At 37.3% G+C, this 18,407-nt stretch overlaps 2 protein-coding genes across 3 annotated transcripts in view; one reads left to right on the top strand and one right to left on the bottom strand.

Moving 5' to 3' along the window:
- Nucleotides 1–120: 120 nt before the first annotated feature.
- Nucleotides 121–9,103, top strand: LOC133515711 (cytochrome c oxidase subunit NDUFA4). Of its 2 annotated transcripts, XM_061848264.1 has the most exons (4): nucleotides 121–161; nucleotides 5,702–5,805; nucleotides 7,621–7,767; nucleotides 8,976–9,103. In XM_061848264.1, exons 2-4 carry the CDS (start codon nucleotides 5,764–5,766, stop codon nucleotides 9,030–9,032), a joined length of 246 nt encoding a protein of 81 aa, XP_061704248.1. In that variant the 5' UTR covers nucleotides 121–161; nucleotides 5,702–5,763; the 3' UTR covers nucleotides 9,033–9,103. The 2 variants fall into 2 exon arrangements, with proteins under 2 accessions (XP_061704248.1, XP_061704247.1); XM_061848263.1 differs by lacking the exon at nucleotides 121–161 and having other exon boundaries at nucleotides 5,674–5,805.
- A 2,711-nt stretch (nucleotides 9,104–11,814) lies between these two features.
- Nucleotides 11,815–18,407, bottom strand: part of LOC133515712 (programmed cell death 6-interacting protein) — a 31,501-nt gene continuing 24,908 nt past the window's right edge. Inside the window, 3 exon segments of the mRNA XM_061848265.1 lie at nucleotides 11,815–12,643; nucleotides 14,625–14,751; nucleotides 17,722–17,865. Of these exon segments, the coding sequence (XP_061704249.1) occupies nucleotides 12,441–12,643; nucleotides 14,625–14,751; nucleotides 17,722–17,865 (474 nt within the window). The 3' untranslated portion in view covers nucleotides 11,815–12,440.

Genomic DNA, 18,407 nt, shown 5'->3' with positions numbered 1-18,407 from the left:
TTTAAATAAAATTATTTTTGTAATGTTTTATGTTATTCTAATATTAAATATTTCATTTATTACAAAATCAAAACTGACAGATTTTTTTTTTTCAATAGCAACCCCACATTTGACAATTTACCGACGGCGCCCTAGAATACGAGAAGAATAATCGAGTTTTTGAAAACTATTTTAGAGGTCTTTGGACGGAGTGCGGGACGGGTTGTGACGTTTAGAATCTTCTCGGCTCAAATTTTATTTTATTCAATCTAGGGGCGAATTTTATGCAAATATTATTTTATTTATTTATTTGTTCAATTATTGTATATATATTTCATTTTGTTGGGTTCAGTTCGTTTACATATGGCCGGCAGAGTGATGGGTTCTTCTAGCCCATCACCCAGGCCGGCCGATAATCTTACGATGGAGTCAAACTCCCCTTTAAGTCCTCCGGCGGTAGATCGCCAAGCATCAATCTCTCCTGATATGGAAGACGAGTACGTTTTGGCTAAATCGTCATCCCTTAAAAGACCCGCGATTAATTTAAAGGAGACCTCGACTGACATTCCAAAAAAAACAAAAATAAGTCAATCGATGAAAACTCAAGCGTCCGCATCGCCCCCCATTGGTAGGCAGTGCTACACTCAATCGGACGTTGGTCCATATGTGATTCACGTGCAGATGAAGTCAGATTCATCTCCTGATAATGCACATGACGTTACACTACACCCCGTGAAATTTGGGCAATATTTGTGCTCTAATAATGTTAAAGGTCTGCTCGAGGGGGGAGTCCGTAAGATAGGCAGGAATCGGTTAAGCCTTGAATTTGCTAACGGTCTTTCTGCTAACAGGTTCCTAGAAACAGTCAATAAAGAGAACTCTCGTTACCTTGCGTTTATCCCGACTTTCAACGTGGCAAGAATGTTTATTATTCGAAATGTTCCCAAGGATCTGTCCAATGAAGAAGTAGCAGCGGGTACGGTAACGCCTGAAGGATTTGGTAAGATTATTAAGGCGAGACGCCTCAATGCAAAAAAGAAGGTAGGTGAAGGTCATGAATGGATTCCCACGGAGACAGTGGCTTTAACTATCGATGGGCAAAAAATACCCCAGAGAGTGTTCCTATTTCACAACTCTTTTCTCACTGATAAGTACAATTTGCCGGTAATTCAATGCCGGCAATGCTGCAGGTACGGCCATGTTATGGCACACTGCAGATCACAGCCTCGCTGCTCAAAATGCAGCCAGTCACACCTTAGCTCGCAGTGTACTTCATTTAATGATGTAGTGTGCCTTTTCTGCTCTGGTGCTCATCCAGCCAATGACAAGAAATGCCCGGAATACAATCGGCAACTTAAAATTAAAGCTGCTATGTCGGAGGAGGCTATATCATTTAGTGAAGCCTCCCATCTCTTCCCCTCATCAAAACGATCCTACGCCGAAGTTGCTGAATCGACTGCTACATCATCTTACAAAAAAACCATTGCTATCACCAGGAAACCTAGGGCCCCTCTCCAATCGGGATATGATAAGATAGCCCATCAAGCAATAATTAATAGTTACAGAATCCCTGATCCTCAAAATGGTTGTGCTCTTCGCGAAATGCCGAATGCAGACTTAGGGAATCACCCTGACAGTGTCAACTCTTTCTTGCCTTCGTCTTCCCATCAACCCCAGGATTCTTTCCGTGGAAAAACTCAACTAAATGACAGGGTCCTTGATTCTCTTCTAACCTCCTTGTTGATGCTTCTTAGTTTAGACAATTTACCGTACCACGCTGCTTCCAAAATTGAATCCCTGTGCGTTATGCTTAATAAAAGACTTCAAGATGTGTACGGCAGTACAATGGAATTCGCGTAGTATTTTAAACAAAAAATCGGAATTATCATACCTTTACAATAAATATAACCCAATGCTTTTTGCTATAAGCGAAACTTGGCTTAAACCCCAGCAATTCTTCAAATTGCCGGGGTTTCTAGCATTAAGAGATGACAGGATGGATGGGTGGGATGGTTCGGCCCTTTTAATTAATAACAAAATCCCCTTCTACCAGTTACAACTTCCCGTTCACTCAGATAACATTTATATTGTTGCAGCCAGCATTAATAATATTTCTTACGTTTCAGTATACATTCCGCATCCTTCTATAGCAAATTTGAACGAATTCTTCTCAATTGTAAAGAATATTCCCAATCCGATTGTTATTATGGGCGATCTGAACTGTCACCATGCGTGCTGGGGTTCAGGCACTTCTGATAGCAATGGCAGGTATTTACTTGGTTTATTAGATAAATTGAACCTTTGTTGTTTAAATGACGGCAGACCAACGAGACGTACGGCCCCTAATCAGATTTCCTCAGCAGTAGACTTAACTCTTTGTTCATCCAATTTAGCCCCTCAACTATCATGGAATATCTCTTCCCTATCTCATAATAGTGATCATTTCCCTATATTTATTTCCTTACCTGGAAACCTTAATTCCTCGGCCTCTCTTCCCCCGTTACTAAAGTATAGACTAGGTAAAGCAGACTGGGATAAATATTCTTCCACTTTAGATGACAAAATTCAGTCCCTCTTATCTGTCACTCACCCAAACTTAAATTCCGCTCACGAGTCATTCGTCTTTGCTATCCATAAATCAGCAGAGGAATCCATCCCTCTTAAAAAACCCTTCGTCCGTCGTAATAATAAGCCCTCACAACCATGGTGGGACTCAGAGTGTTCTGCCGCGGTAAAAGAACGAAATGAGGCTGAATTGGAATATACTAAAAATATATCTATTGAAAATTACATCAAGTTCAAAAAATAAGAGCGAAATGTCGTAAAATTCTCTCAATGAAGAAATCTGACGGTTGGAACTCTTTTTGTGAATCTATTTCCCCCTCGACTCCCTCTACGCTAGTATGGAGGAATATACGGAGATTTCGTAGAGGCATTGCTCCTGTGTCAGCCTCTGGATCGTCTTTCAACTGGATTAATGATTTTTTAAATAAACTAGCCCCTCCTATTGCTCCTAATGAGTTTGATATTCCAGTTACTTACTCTTTTAACAGATCGGACAATCTATTGGATAAGGATTTTAGTTTAGATGAACTCAAAACGGCTCTTACTGCAGTAACTGACTCATCCCCAGGGTCTGATGGTATTGTGTACTCCTTTTTGAAAAAAGCTGGCTCAACATGCCATGATTTCTTTTTAGATCTAATTAATAAAACTTTTGAGTCGGGTGATATCCCTGAATCGTGGAAGCACCAAATCATTCTTCCTATTCTGAAACCAGGAAAAGATCCCGAGCATTTCAACTCTTATCGCCCCATTGCTCTCTCTTCGGTACTATGCAAGATAGTTGAGCATATGCTTAAAAACAGATTGGAATGGTATGTTGAGAGTTCGGGATTTCTCTCAGAGTCCCAATTTGGCTTCAGAAAAGGAAGAAGTGTTACTGATAGCCATGCTCTATTATCGACAGATATCAGAATAGCCTTTTCTCAAAAACAATCTGTTGTTGCAGCCTTCCTAGACATATCAGCTGCCTATGACAATGTTCTCCTCCCGGTTCTCTGCAGGAAATTGCGCTCCATAAGAATTCCGGAGAAGGTTGTGCTTTTCATTAATAATCTGTTATCAGGCAGAAAAATTACATTAAGAGTGCTTAATATGCATGATAATCCAAAAATTGTTTGGAGAGGTCTACCACAGGGCTCGGTTTTAAGTCCATTACTGTACAGTATATATACTTCTGACTTAGATCAGTCCATCAACCAGCATTGCAATGTCCTCCAGTATGCGGATGATATTGCAATATATTCGGCCCATAGGAACGTCGTTGATGCGTCCCATCACATAAACAATTCTCTTGCTTCTCTGGGTCTTTGGCTAGATGCCCATGGTTTAGACTTGTCACCTTCTAAGAGCTCTGCTCTAGTCTTTTTCAGAGGCAGAAATTGCCCTCCTATTAATGTGTCATTTCGTTCTCAAGCCATCCCGGTCCATAGGAATGTAAAATTTCTAGGTGTGACCTTTGATTCCAAACTATTATGGATTGAACATATTAATAGTACAATTGGAAAGTGTGAAAAAAATTTGAATATCATTCGAGCCCTATCAGGCTCATGGTGGGGAGCCCACCCATATTCTCAGAAATTATTATATAACGCTTTAGTTAGGTCTATTCTTGATTTTGGTTCCATTATAATTGAGCCATGCCGTAAAAAAGATCTTAAAAAACTAGATAGGATTCAATCTAAAGCCCTAAGAATAGTTACTGGCGCCATGAGATCTTCTCCCATTAGAGCGCTTCAAGTAGAATGCGCTGATCCCCCCTTAAAGATTCGTCGCCAGTATTTAGCTGATAGATATTTATTCCGTGTTGCTCAATTAGAAAATCACCCGATCTTCCCAAAGCTTCAACTATTACAATCTCATGTTGAAGTGAATCGGTTATGGCTTAGAAGACCAAAACCAAATCTTGTTACTAGTCTAGTTAGATTAAATAATATTGAGGCTCCGTTAATCCAATTCCCTAAGATTCCCATTTATACAGTGCCTTTCGAGGCCCTTATGTTCCAGCAAAAATCAGTGAACATAGGAGTCAACCGTAGTTCGACTGACGTCAATGACAGATTCCTGTCTACAGTAAGAACTAAATGGCAGGGATGGGATTTACTCTTCTCTGATGCTTCAAAATCAAATAATAGTTTAGTTGGATGTGCTTTCATTCATGACAATTTGAAGTCAACCCACAAATTTCAACTTCCCTCGGTCTGCTCTATTTTCACCGGAGAATGCGTAGCCATTTTGAAAGCTGTTAAATATATAATAGAACACAGATTGCCTAAATCGGTAATTTTCTCTGATAGTCTCAGCTCGATCCAGGCCATTACCTGTAGCTCTATTAAAAATTGCTCAAAATCCCCCATAATTTGCCTAATTAAAGAAGCTCTTTTCGCTTGCCATTTGCTAAATTTAGTAGTTCAATTATCATGGATTCCAAGCCACAAAGGCATTCATGGCAATGAAAAAGCGGATGAAGCTGCAAAAGAGGCGGCTACAAACGGTAATAGGTCCTTCTTTCGATGTTTCAGTAAGGACTTGGATGTAGTTTCCTCGGAAAAGCTACATTCTGATTGGTCAGATCTTTGGGTTACCAATAATAAATTACAGTTCTTTCAAATTCAACGAAAAATTTATTCTAAGCCTTGGTTTTTCAAATTTAAGTTTAAAAAAAAAGTAACGAGTAGTCTGATTCGCCTAAGGCTGGGTCATGTGTGTTCTCCGGAATTTCTATTCAGGATAAAGGTAAAAGGTAGCCCGGAATGCCAATGTGGTTATGGCGTAGGCACAATTGACCATATATTTTTCGAATGTCCGTTGAACCGTCTTTGCTTCTACGATCTCTTGCTCAAATTCAAAGTATCTCTCCCCTGTAATGTAAAGTCTCTTCTAGCTAGTTCTGAACCCAATGTATTAAAACTGTTGGCATTTTTCCTTGATAAAAATAATATAAGTCTTTAAATATTTTGTATGTATACAGCTATATGTGTTTATTTTTAATGTTATATTGTTTAATCTTTCATGTTATGTATATAATTCTCTAAATTCAAAATTCTGGGCTAAATCATAGGTGCACTCCTAAGTTTGTCCGTAATAAACTTGACGTTGGCAAAGTGCCCTGGCAGCAAAAGCCATTCTAACAAAAAAAAAAAAAAAAAATCGAGTTTTTCGTCAGTGAGACGACGTAGGGAAGAATTTGTGCAAGCAATCTAATTGTGAATCAATAGCAAAATGCAGGGACTCAGTCTGGCCAGTTTGAGGAAGCACAAGGCTGTAAGTAAAAATCAATATTTACTGCAGAAATTGCAACTATCCAGCTCTTACATAATTAACCTATAATATCATTAAATGGTTCTGTATTCTATGTATACCGAAAGATGACGCGTAGAAGAGGTCACTGATGTTATTAAACAGACTATTCTGAAATGATAAAATAGTGTATTTTGTATGTTCCATTAGGATTTGTCTTAGAAATTAATTCAACGCCATTACGCATAGATAAGGGTGTAAAACATAAATTTGCACCTACAGCTGACACAGCCTTCGCAATATAATAAACACCTCTCATCTCTAATCTAAGATAATTTACTTTAACTTTATATCCTCATTACCAAATGAATAGCCTAAATCCTAATATGGAGTTTTTTTTATACATTCTGGCAAACAAATCATAAAATAGGCCTTTCCATGTTACAACTCGTGTATAAAATGTAAGTTACGCTTGTGAGTGACAACTAAAAACAATTGTTACTTCTTGTACTGAAATGCTAAAATAGTGTATATGTATGCATAAGAATATAAAGTCCTTTAAGAAACTGTCTGAAATCCATAGTTATCGTACACGAAACAAACATAAGTGAGTAGTCTCCAAGTTTCATCTACAGAAAGATAGAAAATCTTTCATGAGTAACTGATAACATTTTATACAAAGTACCCTTAGAGGATGGAACCTGCCCTATACTACATTCAAGAAATACCTCAAAAATGCATTTCTCAAAAAGGGATACCATAAAATAGACAACTACTTGGGAGAAAAGGAACCATGGCCAAGTATCCAGTCTCAAAAACAGTCATAGTTTTACTAGCAGTGTCCTGGAGTGCTGTTGTCACTGGCTGTTCAATCTTATGTTTTTATGCTTGTTATGTTTGATATTGATTTATTGGATACATACTAGTTAATAAGCTTAATAGTCTTGATGCAATTTATTCAATATAAATTTTATTTTGACACTTGGAGAGACTTTACACCTCCAAATTTATTAGTATTACTACCCTGACTTTGAGGACCTTTTATATCTCCAAATTTAATGCATTATTAACTATAGAGACTATACATCTCTGTTATATTGTGGTAATTATTAATTTATAAGATTATTACAATGTAATGTTTACCTAGGTATTGGCTGATGTATTTATAAATGTTTCTATGTATTTTTCATGTCTCTATATGATATAACGTAAATGTATTGACTTGCAAAAGAGCCCTTGACTTACTTGCAGATTAAATTCTTGAATTTTGAATACTGAACTTTGTCAAGTAGCTGGATTTTATCATTATTTCATGGATAAGGGGTCATATTTTTGTCTGTGCCCTAAGACTTACCAATTAGACAGATTATTTTGTCAGGTGACTATCTCATTTGTATATTATATTATAAGAAACAGTTGGCTGGTTTTGAGTGTAGTATTATATTAAGCTGGGTACAAAAGTAAAAAAAAAAAAAACAAAATTGCATTTAGAATAGTAACCCACCACCACTATAGTAAATTATACAATATCAGATATTAGAGTCAAACCAAGATAAGTTGGCAGCGATTTTGGTAACCCAGACGGTGCACGGGTTATTTTAAATGTCAAAGTTCCATGAAATTATGACATTTACTTGACACTTGCACCGTCTGGGCTATCAAAATTGTTGCCACTTATTTTAGTGTGACTACTCTTATTTAATAAACATTTTTTGATTAAAATTCAAATGCTAGGCAATTATATATGTCATAATATATTATGTGCATTTCTAAATCTATACAACTATTAGAAATTTGACAATATTTTTCGTTGATTTACATTTTTTTTACATATAATAGTTGATCCCTCTGTATGTGTGCACGGCGCTGGGCTGCGGGGGTGCCGTGTTCTATGTTATCCGCCTGGCCACCAAGTCACCCGAGGTGTCCTGGAGCAAGAAGAACAACCCTGAGCCCTGGGAGGAGTACCGCAACAAGCAGCACAAGGTACTTTCATTATATGTATAACAGGTAATTACGTTGTTCATGTGCACAGGGCTGGCCTTTTTTTTTTATACCACGTCGGTGGTATGGACGCCTGCGTCTTCAGGCTCCAGAGGCCAACCCTAACACTCCGCAGTCTTGTACTAAGAATATTTACTTACTTACTTACTTGTACCATAGCTCCCATACAACTTATTATTTATTTTAGTAAGGAAACTGATGTATGGAGTGAGCACTAAGCTTATTTATTTCTCTATTGTAGAACTAACTACCACTGTCAACATAGAGAACTGACTATTCGTAAAGCTTGAAACCTCTTAGAAGTGTTTCTTTAGTTGGAATTGATTTGCACTTGGTCTATGAACCCATGATTTTAACATTTTGAAAAAACTTTAAAGCGTTGTAAGTTGTTATTGTGTCATGCATATAGCACCAAGAATGCTAATATCTGTTATGGTGTAAACTGTCAAAGTAACCTTTGTACTTTCAAGTAAGGTTTAAATTTGCTTGTAGTCATTAATGATGTTGGTGTGAGTGGTGTGACATTTGGGCATTTTTATTTAAAGTACCCCAAGTTGCTATTTAGTTTCTGGGTTTTTTATGTTATTCCAACTCTGAATCGCGAGCTCTTTTGATCCTAATACGAGACAAAAGTGGCCCTAAAATTTCATATAATTTTTGTTTGTCCGATTTGTTACCGTCATAGAAGGTTGCATTGAAAACTTAACCAAATGAATGAAAAAAATGGGGAAATTTTTCTCACTAAAAATGAAAATAGTTCGTGATTGAGTTGGAGGTACAGCTTTTACTTGTATTAAATAACGATACGGACAAAATGCCAAAAATATGTATACACGACCTTATTGCCTGTAAATTAAGGCATTGTGTACATATTTTTGTCGATATTTAATACCTTGACTGTACAACTTGAAATAGAAATGCCCATTTGAGAAACAACACGACATGTCCGACGAATGGGAGCAAAATGTAGTTTTTGACGATTATGTATATATGTGTACAGTCAGCGTCAAATAGTTTGTAGCAGTCAAAGTGGCCAATTAGTTCGGTACACCATACTTAATATATGGTGTACCGAACTATTTGGCTACTTTGGTTGCTACAAAGTATTTGACGCTGACTGTACATATCTCGACTCAAAATATTTTTGTGTTTGCTTATATTTTTAGAATATGCATTTTTTCTGTTTACAGTTCTATTCTCCGATCCGAGACTACTCCAAGGAGGAGTCGCCAGCCCCCAAGTACTAAGTTCGCGGTTTTCAATCTGCTACTGTTTTAGATTGTCTTAATTTAATAAATAGCAATTATGTGATAAGTTATCTGTTATTTTATTTAACAATCTAGGTACATATATCTATCCCACACATAGGTTTTTTTTTTTTCATTATGATTGTGATTTTCAGGCTTAGGACTTTTGGTAGCATATCGTGGTTCTAGAATCTATGGAGTCGCAAAACTTTTTTTTTCAAAGTCGTAGTAAATATTATATGTAAAAATTAAGTTAACGCTGGTAAGGTAAACTAAATAAATGGTTGGGGTATAGGGTAGGGGGTCGGTTTTGGGACAGAAAATTTTTGATGATCTTTTTTTCTCTTTTACCTACGTGAAGAATGTGTTTAATAAGAGTGTTATGTTCACTTCTATTCTTCGATCAATATTTACGAAGATATACTGAAGAATCCCAATATGTTATTAAATATTGATCGGAGAAAAAACTGTATCTAACAAAACATACTTATTTAAACACATTTTTTACGATGGTAAATGAAAGAAAAATCAAAAATTCTATGTTCCAAAAACGACCCTCCTACCCCCATCAGAAATATTTATTGTGTAAACTGTGTAGGTACAAGAATATGACTAGGTACAATCGTTTATCCTGTTTACTAGCATTTACGTAATTTTTACATATAAATGTAATATTTACTTTGACTTTTAATAAATAAAATTTTGCGACTCCATGGATTCTAGAACCACGGTATGCTACCAAAAGTCCTAAGCCTAGTGATTTTCAATGCCGTGAGGCTAAAACAAAATGTTTACCTCAAATTTACATGTATAATTGTACACTCATCCAGCATGTGGTTACAGTAACGTGATGTCGGAGGCCGATCGTAAGATCAGGCAAATAGTAAATTATTGACGGTAGTCTCATTAAACCAATACATAGATAGGTAGTAATAGTTGTTAGGTTGCTTCAGATGCCCGAAGGTCAAACTGTCCAGAAATAATAAGTCCCGCAAGCGGGGCTCCGTCGACTCAGGGAACGAGACAAAGATATGCCTAGGAATTTCACGATCGGCCGCTGATATAAATATAACGTCTGACAAAATTTTAACCTGACTAGAAAACCAAAAGCAAGGTGGAATGCCATATATGTGGGTTTGTATTTGTGCCACGTTCCGTTGAAACTACTGAGCCGATTTTGATGAATAGGCGGGTCCACACAGAGCGAGCATACGCGTGAGGCAATGTTCTCGCGCACAAACCGGTCAGCGTAGACGTGTCTCGGCCGAAGCACGTCTACACTGGCAGTTTTGTGCGTGAGGAAATCGCCTCGCACATACGTGCTCGCTCGCTCGCTCTGTGTGGACCCGCCTAATGAGGTCCAGGTGACATTCACCATCTCTAGTGCAACTTGTGCAAGGTATTCGTTAATTTCAATAGGGATTTTTTCTTTACAAGATGAACGAATTACCAATAAAACAATAGTTCAATAAAAATATTTATTTACTACAAGTTTACAAGTAACTTCATTGAAAATCATTATAAATTAAGTGATTTTACATGCAGTATTAATAAATTTGATTATATTTTACCCTAATAGAATCCTTCTCGCACTAAAAGCACCTACCGAAGTGGCCTGACAAAAATAAATGTACACACTTGAGTTCAATTTACCCAGAGATCCTGACACAAACGCTATGACAGGAGATTCATATTTTGTGTTAAGTTATAAAGCGTAAATAATTCAAACGCCGCTTTAAATTTATGATATCTATTTGTATCATTAATGTGTTTAGTCCACGTCAAAGATATGTATACATTATTCGGCTTGTAACAACTGATGTAATAGTGTATACATATTTTTGTCGTACTTAAATGCGTTTGAAACATCAGACGGTTATCACAGACCTATTCAATACAATAATATAATAAAAACAACATTGTAATCAACCGCTGATATAAAATACAATTAATACATATTCTTGACAATTGTGACAATTATGCAATATGAAGACTCATTTGGTTCCATAGTGCAAGGGGCAAAAATAAAACTTATTAGTAATTCTTATTAATTAAGCCGATACATATCTTGTATTTTATTGTATGGTTGGCTTGAGAATATAAATATACATTTACAGTACATATGGTGCTACTTTACCACACTAGTGTGAAAATTAGCATATTCCGTTACTGTGTCGAACATTTAAAGGGCCATATCTACTGTAAAACGTTGTACAATACATGTGCGAATAGGCAATTCGCAACTCGTGTCGATTTAAAACACTCCCTTCGGTCGTGTTTTAATTTATCGCCACTGTATCGTAATGTATTATTATAAATTAAAATGAACTCTATGCCATCCGTAACAAAGTTTGTATTTCAAAGGATAGCTCCTTCATAGAGCTTGCTGGTAGATTCTCAAAATGTTCTGTGTATATATAAAATAAGGCCCTTTTTAGTATAACAATTGCGAGTTCAACTCGACCACAAACTTACACTTTTATTAATGAAAATGTGTTTTTTTTTGGTGTTAGTATAATTTCGGTTTGAACCTGCCTAAAACAAGCATATCAACAGTTATAAATCCAACATTAGTAACAACCTTGCACCGAATCCTTACACCTAGGGATACTATAAATATACGTTACTTATTAAGACCTAGATCTGGAGCGGAGCCCTAGTGTCCACATTAGAAATCTCTTTGAAATAATGGTTCTTTCTCTTTTTTCTGAATTTCGGGCGAAAATTCCTAAAATTGAAAGATGTATGTTTTCCCGTCACTCGCGGAGCTCGTTTCGCCCCGGTTACTTATGTTGATGTATGATTATGCCAGCTGCTTCGCTGACACCCAATGGAGTACCGATATTGTTTTTGGAAAGGAGGTGCGCTACTTAACCAACAACGTGATAATCGTAATTTGTTTAAATGCTAATCAAAAAGTAAAAAAAAATATGTATCGAATGAATCTTTTCAAAAGATACTTTTTGATTGGAGTTTACGACTAATAATTGTCATTGGGGAGTGATCAATTACACCGAATAGTGTTTAAATATATTGCAGCACGGGTGACGGTTAACCCGAACTTTAATATAGAGTAAAGTCATGTGGGAGTGTGTCTCTACGTGTTCAATTTAACCCTTTTCCAGGCCGCACCAATCTACAAGGTTTTCTTGAAAAAATCTAAATATATTACAATCAATTTAGCTTTGATGATTCATTTGAAGACAAGTCATATCTCCCGAAAATGCAAACTAATTTGAACATTAAATCAGAAGTCTAAAGTTGAAATTCTATCGGCGCGTATGGGGTCGATAAATTGTACTATGCCCGGAGAAGGATTAAAAGCATAGGCGTCAACGATTCGAGCTCCGTCCGTCGCAGTATTCCAGCCTCACTGCAGGTAGTGTAGGTCCAGTGGAGGCGGGGCTGCTACTGCGTGCCATAGGGGTTGTAGCCGTGAGGGGGGGGCTGCGGGTAGCCCTGCGGCGCGGGCGGGTGCTGGTAGGGCTGGTAGGGCGGCGCGGGCGCGCGCGGCGCGTGGTGCGGGTAGGGCAGCGTGGCGTACGGGTTGTAGCCCGTCGGCATGGGCGCCGCGTAGTAGTACGGCGCCGCGCCGTACGGTAGCGGCATGCCTGAGGGACAACATACCGTTACAGAAAGCAGAAACTGACTTACTTGAAAGACGAAAAAATGTGGCCGCTGTAAATATCATATTCAGTCAATATAACATGTTTTTAGGGATCTGTAGCCAAATGGCAAAAAACGGAACCCTTATGGATTCGTCATGTCCGTCTGTCTGTCCGTTTATATCACAGCTACTTTTTTCCGAAACTATAAGAACTATACTGTTGTAACTTGGTAAGTAGATGTATTCTGTGAACCGCATTAAGATTTTCACACAAAAATAGAAAAAAAAAACAATAAATTTTGGGGGTTCCCCATACTTCGAACTGAAACTCAAAAAAATTTTTTTTCATAAATCCCATACATGTGGGATATCTATGGATAGGTCATCAAAAATGATATTGAGGTTTCTAATATGATTTTTTTTTCTAAACTGAACAGTTTGCGCGAGACACTTCCAAAGTGGTAAAATGTGTGTCCCCCCCCCCCCTGTAGCTCCTAAAATAAGAGAATAATAAAATTTTAAAAAAATATGATGTACATTACCATGCAAACTTCCACCGAAAATTGGTTTGAATTGGTTGGATTTGGTTCCCTGTTCTATGGGAGCGCGGAGGCACGTTATTGGTTAAATGTTTTATAGTTGACTACATCGTATCGAAAGATATTTTATCTACTCCCGTAGTTTTATTTGTCATTTAAAGGGTCGTGCACACATCTTTAAAGCCCTACCTTATAGTTGTCAAGACAAGTCTTTAGTCTATTCCCCAAAAACGCATTTTTGCATACACGCAGTATCTTTTTGGCACTTTTCGATGTAATGACCACTTAAAAATATTGTATGAAATACATTGTTGCCAACCTTATTTTAAATGTCATCTCTGACATATAAGTGAACCTTAGACAAGTTTTTTAAATTTTTTTCATTCAATTTCCCGCCCGTACCCTCCACATTCTTTGCTACTTCTTGAATGTGGTTATTGTGGTTGTCCAATAAAACTTAACTTTTGTGTTAAAAAACAATGTGTCTTTCAAGTTAAAATGGATGAAGACGAAAACTTAGTGTCTAAGCCTGAAGAAATATCAGTGATGACCCAAGAAGTCACTAAAAAATTGCTGCCTTCAAAATCGCGATAGATGACATGAAAAATATTTATAAAATTTACAATTTTATTTCAAAGTAAATGCTTGATCGTAGAAAAAGTATTGTATGCAACGTTGTTTAACTGAGTCAAAAAAGGCGAGTGGAAAATTGTTAATAAAGACGCCACGAGTATTTTCCTCTCTAAACAACGGTTGCATAAAATACTATTACAGTTGAGTTGGGAGCCAATACATAAAAAGTACGCAATTATAGTTTAGTATACGAAATCTTAATTAAACAATTACAGTCGACGAGTAGAAAAACATACTTACAGCTGGGCTAAAAAAAGAAAAAAGCTTCAAACCCAAATATATTTTCGAATAATTTTTAGAAATGTGAAAGGTAAGCGCAAACAATTATCGTATCTTAATCAACTTTTATTTTTTTTATATAACTAATTAAAATTATGTAAATACATACACACACACACACATGCACACTCCATATATATATATATATATATATATATATATATATATATATATATATATATATATATATATGTAGACATAAATATCCGTACTGGTTCTAGACCTAGCTTACACATAATATTGAAATATTATGTGTAAGCTAGGTCTTCAATTCAATCATTGATCAGAGTATAAAAAAGGTTCTTTTTTATATATTTGATTAGGTTATTGTGTCTCAGTAAGTGCTCAATCATGTTCACTAATGTATACCTGCTATTCTGTAACTATCTTCTTAACTGTTTACTAAGATCACGATTTGACCTTGTGGATTACTGTAATTGGCTTTATACACTTAAAATTTAAAATTGCACATGTAATTATTATAAGCTGTTGTAATCCTGAATAAATAAAAAAAAATAGGGGGAATGTTCTTACCTTGTGGTTGCATGGGATAGGGCAGTGCGGCGGCGGCGGGGGCTGCGGGGGCGGCGGGGGAGGCGGAGGGCGCGGCGCTCGGCGGCGGCGGGCGCGGCGGCGGCTCCTTCCGCACCGCCGCGATCGGCTATAAACACATTGACAAAATGTCAGTAAGTGGTCGCTAGTTTAAACTTCGACGTTTATGGGCCGATTGCGTTCCAAAATAGTGAGTGACAATATGCAGATGATTTTATTGAGACCAAAAACTTGTAGTTTACATTTAAACAAATAAATACACAATAAAGAATCTATATTGACTAACTAAACTAAAATATAATATTACAAAATTAAAACTAAAATTAAACCTAGAAAAATAAAACGAATTAAGAATAGTCATACTTTACTGATTTTGATATAGTATATACCTTCTCAGTACGACGCGCGAAACAGAAGTCAGATCATGTTCTGGGAGATTACTTGCTAGTATACTATATATATATATATTTTTTTTTTTTTTTTTTTTATTATTACATACACACAACCATCGTTACAGAGCACGGCTAGCACATGATTACACGCGGGATAACTCGCGCCGCGATAAACAACAGTCGCGTGTCACAAATTTCTATCTCGACCTGTCAGTTTCTCGATTTTGGTAGCATAAGTTGACAGATCGAGAAAAGAATTCCACGCGAGAGAGCCATCCCGCGCGCGACTTAGCCAGTGTGGCCATTTATACTTGGAACAAAATTTTCTTTCGTGGCAACACTGAATCGGTACTAACATAATCGGAAAAATAATGAATAGTCAGCTTTAGAAACGGAGCGTCCCTAGTCACGATAACTTTGTCTCCTTCTCGCAGTATTAAGATTAAAGAAATAGCAAATATTATTTTGAAGTCGGAAATGTCAATGTGTCAATCATAATTTGATTCGCTTTGTCGTTACAAGTTGGAGTACATTATTATATCTAAAGATAATTACCTACCTAATAATTAAATACCACTCCTTACGAATGATTGGTGTTTTTTTAAGATAATTGAGATTATCCGAAAGTGTTGGCTAATAAGCTACCATCTTTACGAAGAAGACTGAAGATCTCATGATAATCCCCAACATATCTTCCTTGTGGCTGGCTAGTTGCTGCACCGCTGGCTTTGAAGATTGATGACATGCACAATTCTGTCATTAAACACGGCGCCTATACCTAAGCATGCTGCTGCTGGGCGCAGCCATCCTGCCACGGAGGACATCTATAGAAGGGCTCAAGTTGGGAACCTACTCCATACAACGACACTTTTTGCGTGTTTTGTATTTTAGCGATCTATGGATGCAGCGTTAGTTTTTTAAGTTTTCTCATATTGCAAATATACAAAAACATTAAGTTATTTTATTTACTCTGACCTCTTTTAGATATTTAGATTTAAGTACGACTACTACGACTCCCACCGAACGGGCGGAGTCGGATCGCATTTCACATTTATGTGGCCGCAAGCCGGTCGGCTGCTCGCGGACGCGGAGACGCCTCCGGACGGATTCTATCGCTTCTGCGATATATAATATATAGGCACATTAAAAATGCGCTCCGGTGTGGCCTGACTCCAGCCAGTCGGTGGGAATCGTACATTAGGGTGGTAACTACAGAATACTCTTATTACGGCCGTGGCCTTTTGAAAGGTGGAGGTTGAGTTGGGCTGCCAGATTCATTATTTTGCATTATTTTATTATCTGCGTATAATAAAATAATGCATATAGTAACAAAAGTGTACTTAGACACCTACTTAGGGTAAGTAATAGGTACCTAAGTACAGTAGGTGTAGGTTACCTTACCCAATCTGAAGGCTTTCTCCAAAGTTTTAAAATACATTGCGTTTTTGTACACTCGCTCAGTGACCCAAACAAGATCTTGGTCTCTGACGCAAGAGAGCGCCACTCTGCCCTATCCTGCGCCACTTCACGCCAGTTGGGTATTCCGAGGGCGAACAGGTCTTTTAGGACTTCGTCACTCCAGCGGTATCTGGGACGCCCAGACGGACGTTTTCCACCCGGGTGCCCCACATACACTCTTCTCACAGCACGATCCTCTCCCATCCTCTCTAGGTGGTGCGTTTTTGTACACATATTATAAATCATTAGTACCCGGATATACCTATAATTAAACCCCAAGACCGCGGTTTATATCCCACAATCAATTGAAGCACGTGACGAGTTTTTGTACTTAGGTGGTGGTTTATTTAACTATTTGCGTATATATTTTTTAGGTGGTAGGTTGCATGCATTGACTGTAAAAATACGCGTGTAAGTGTAACGGGTTAGCACTGATTGACTAGCACTTAATTATTTCGTGGATGAGCGAAGTAATATTTATGTATCAATTAATACGGATTTCCACAAAGTAGTTTCTATTAATCACCCTCCAGTCAATTCTCCATCAAACTGTTTGCTTTGTTGATGTAGTGGCACAATCTTAGGCTTTTAATTTTTCTGTCGGGTTTTCATTTAACTTAAGAGAACAAACAAGTAAATGTGAAAAAATACAATCATTTTGTTATTACCGGCATGATATAGATATAGGTATCTTAATAGGTATGTTATAAAGCAATACCACGTACCTACACCTTACCTACCTAGCTAACGGACAAATCATAACACTCAGGATTCATATTAAAATTACACAGAAAATTGCTGTAGTATGAAATAAACACAAAATATAGAAAATTAACTTTCTTTTAGGACCAAAGTCAACAAAACTTCGACAAAATATGCTTCTCGCAACCCTCTAGCCTCGAAGACAGTTTCTCTCCTTTTGACGTTGAAACGCGGGATATTTTCTCTCCCATAGTGCACTTGTGCTACGAGTTTCGAGAGTATCCCGCGTGGAACTGTCAAACGACAAAATTATGTCGTTTTGACATTTGTCCGCGAGACAGCGGGTTGTCGCGCGCGTCTTATGCTACCGATTCGCGAGAAAGCTCTATGTCGCGGCATTTTCTCGCCTGTCGACTGTCGCGCCCGTCATGTGCTAGCCGTGCAGGGTATCCTAATTCGACAGTATGGAATTTGACACACAAAATAAAATAATTACATATCATATCTATTCTATAGCATAGAGTTACCTCTTGAACAGGCGCCTGCGGGGGATCAGGGGCGGGGCGTGAGACCCTCGAGGCGTCCTGCGTCAGATCTTTGAGCAGCTCCTCCTTCTCAGTGCGACGCGCGAAGCAGAAGTCCGAGATTTTGTTTTGGAAGGTCACAAGCAACTGTGGACAATTGAAAGGTTAAATCACATGTTAGGTATTTATGCTAGGTATAGGTATTTGTATTTGGAATTCATCCCAATATTTATTTTTTTTTTTTTTTTTTTTTTAATTTATTTAGGAAACAAACAGTCACATATTAATTTATATAAGCTTAAGTGATAACAAACAGACCTTTAGTTCCATTGAAAATAAAAGTATACATAGTAAATTACAGATCGAAACAGGGAAGGTGTTAGGCATCTTCTTGTCTGTCACGCGTACAGGGACTTCAAAACATCGGTAGGTAATTAATAAATGCATGACATAGTACAGAGTTTAAAGTGGTATACAAAATAATTAAAAATACATGTATCGCTATAGTTGTTATGCGTGCAAATAATATATAGTTACTAGGTACTTAAAAGAAAACGTACAATATTTATAAAGGAAAGATTGAACTTCGCAGAATGCTACTGTATTTACAAAATGATAATGAAAAAATATCTAAATTTGAAAATTTATCATTGTAATCACGACAGGCTCGTCTAAAAAAAGTATGCTTG

The sequence above is a fragment of the Cydia pomonella genome, chromosome 3 (genome assembly GCF_033807575.1).
Source record: "Cydia pomonella isolate Wapato2018A chromosome 3, ilCydPomo1, whole genome shotgun sequence".
Taxonomy (NCBI): Eukaryota; Metazoa; Arthropoda; class Insecta; order Lepidoptera; family Tortricidae; genus Cydia; species Cydia pomonella.
The sequence above is the reverse complement of the archived record's forward strand: the minus strand, read 5'-3'. Positions and strand labels throughout refer to the sequence as shown.

Bases quoted from the DNA above. Each gene is read 5' to 3' on its own strand.
- LOC133515711 (XM_061848264.1), top strand. From the start codon at position 5,764: ATGCAGGGACTCAGTCTGGCCAGTTTGAGGAAGCACAAGGCT. The intron at 5,806-7,620 runs GTAAGTAAAAAT...TACATATAATAG, and splicing joins GTTTGAGGAAGCACAAGGCT to TTGATCCCTCTGTATGTGTG. The intron at 7,768-8,975 runs GTACTTTCATTA...TTCTGTTTACAG, and splicing joins ACCGCAACAAGCAGCACAAG to TTCTATTCTCCGATCCGAGA.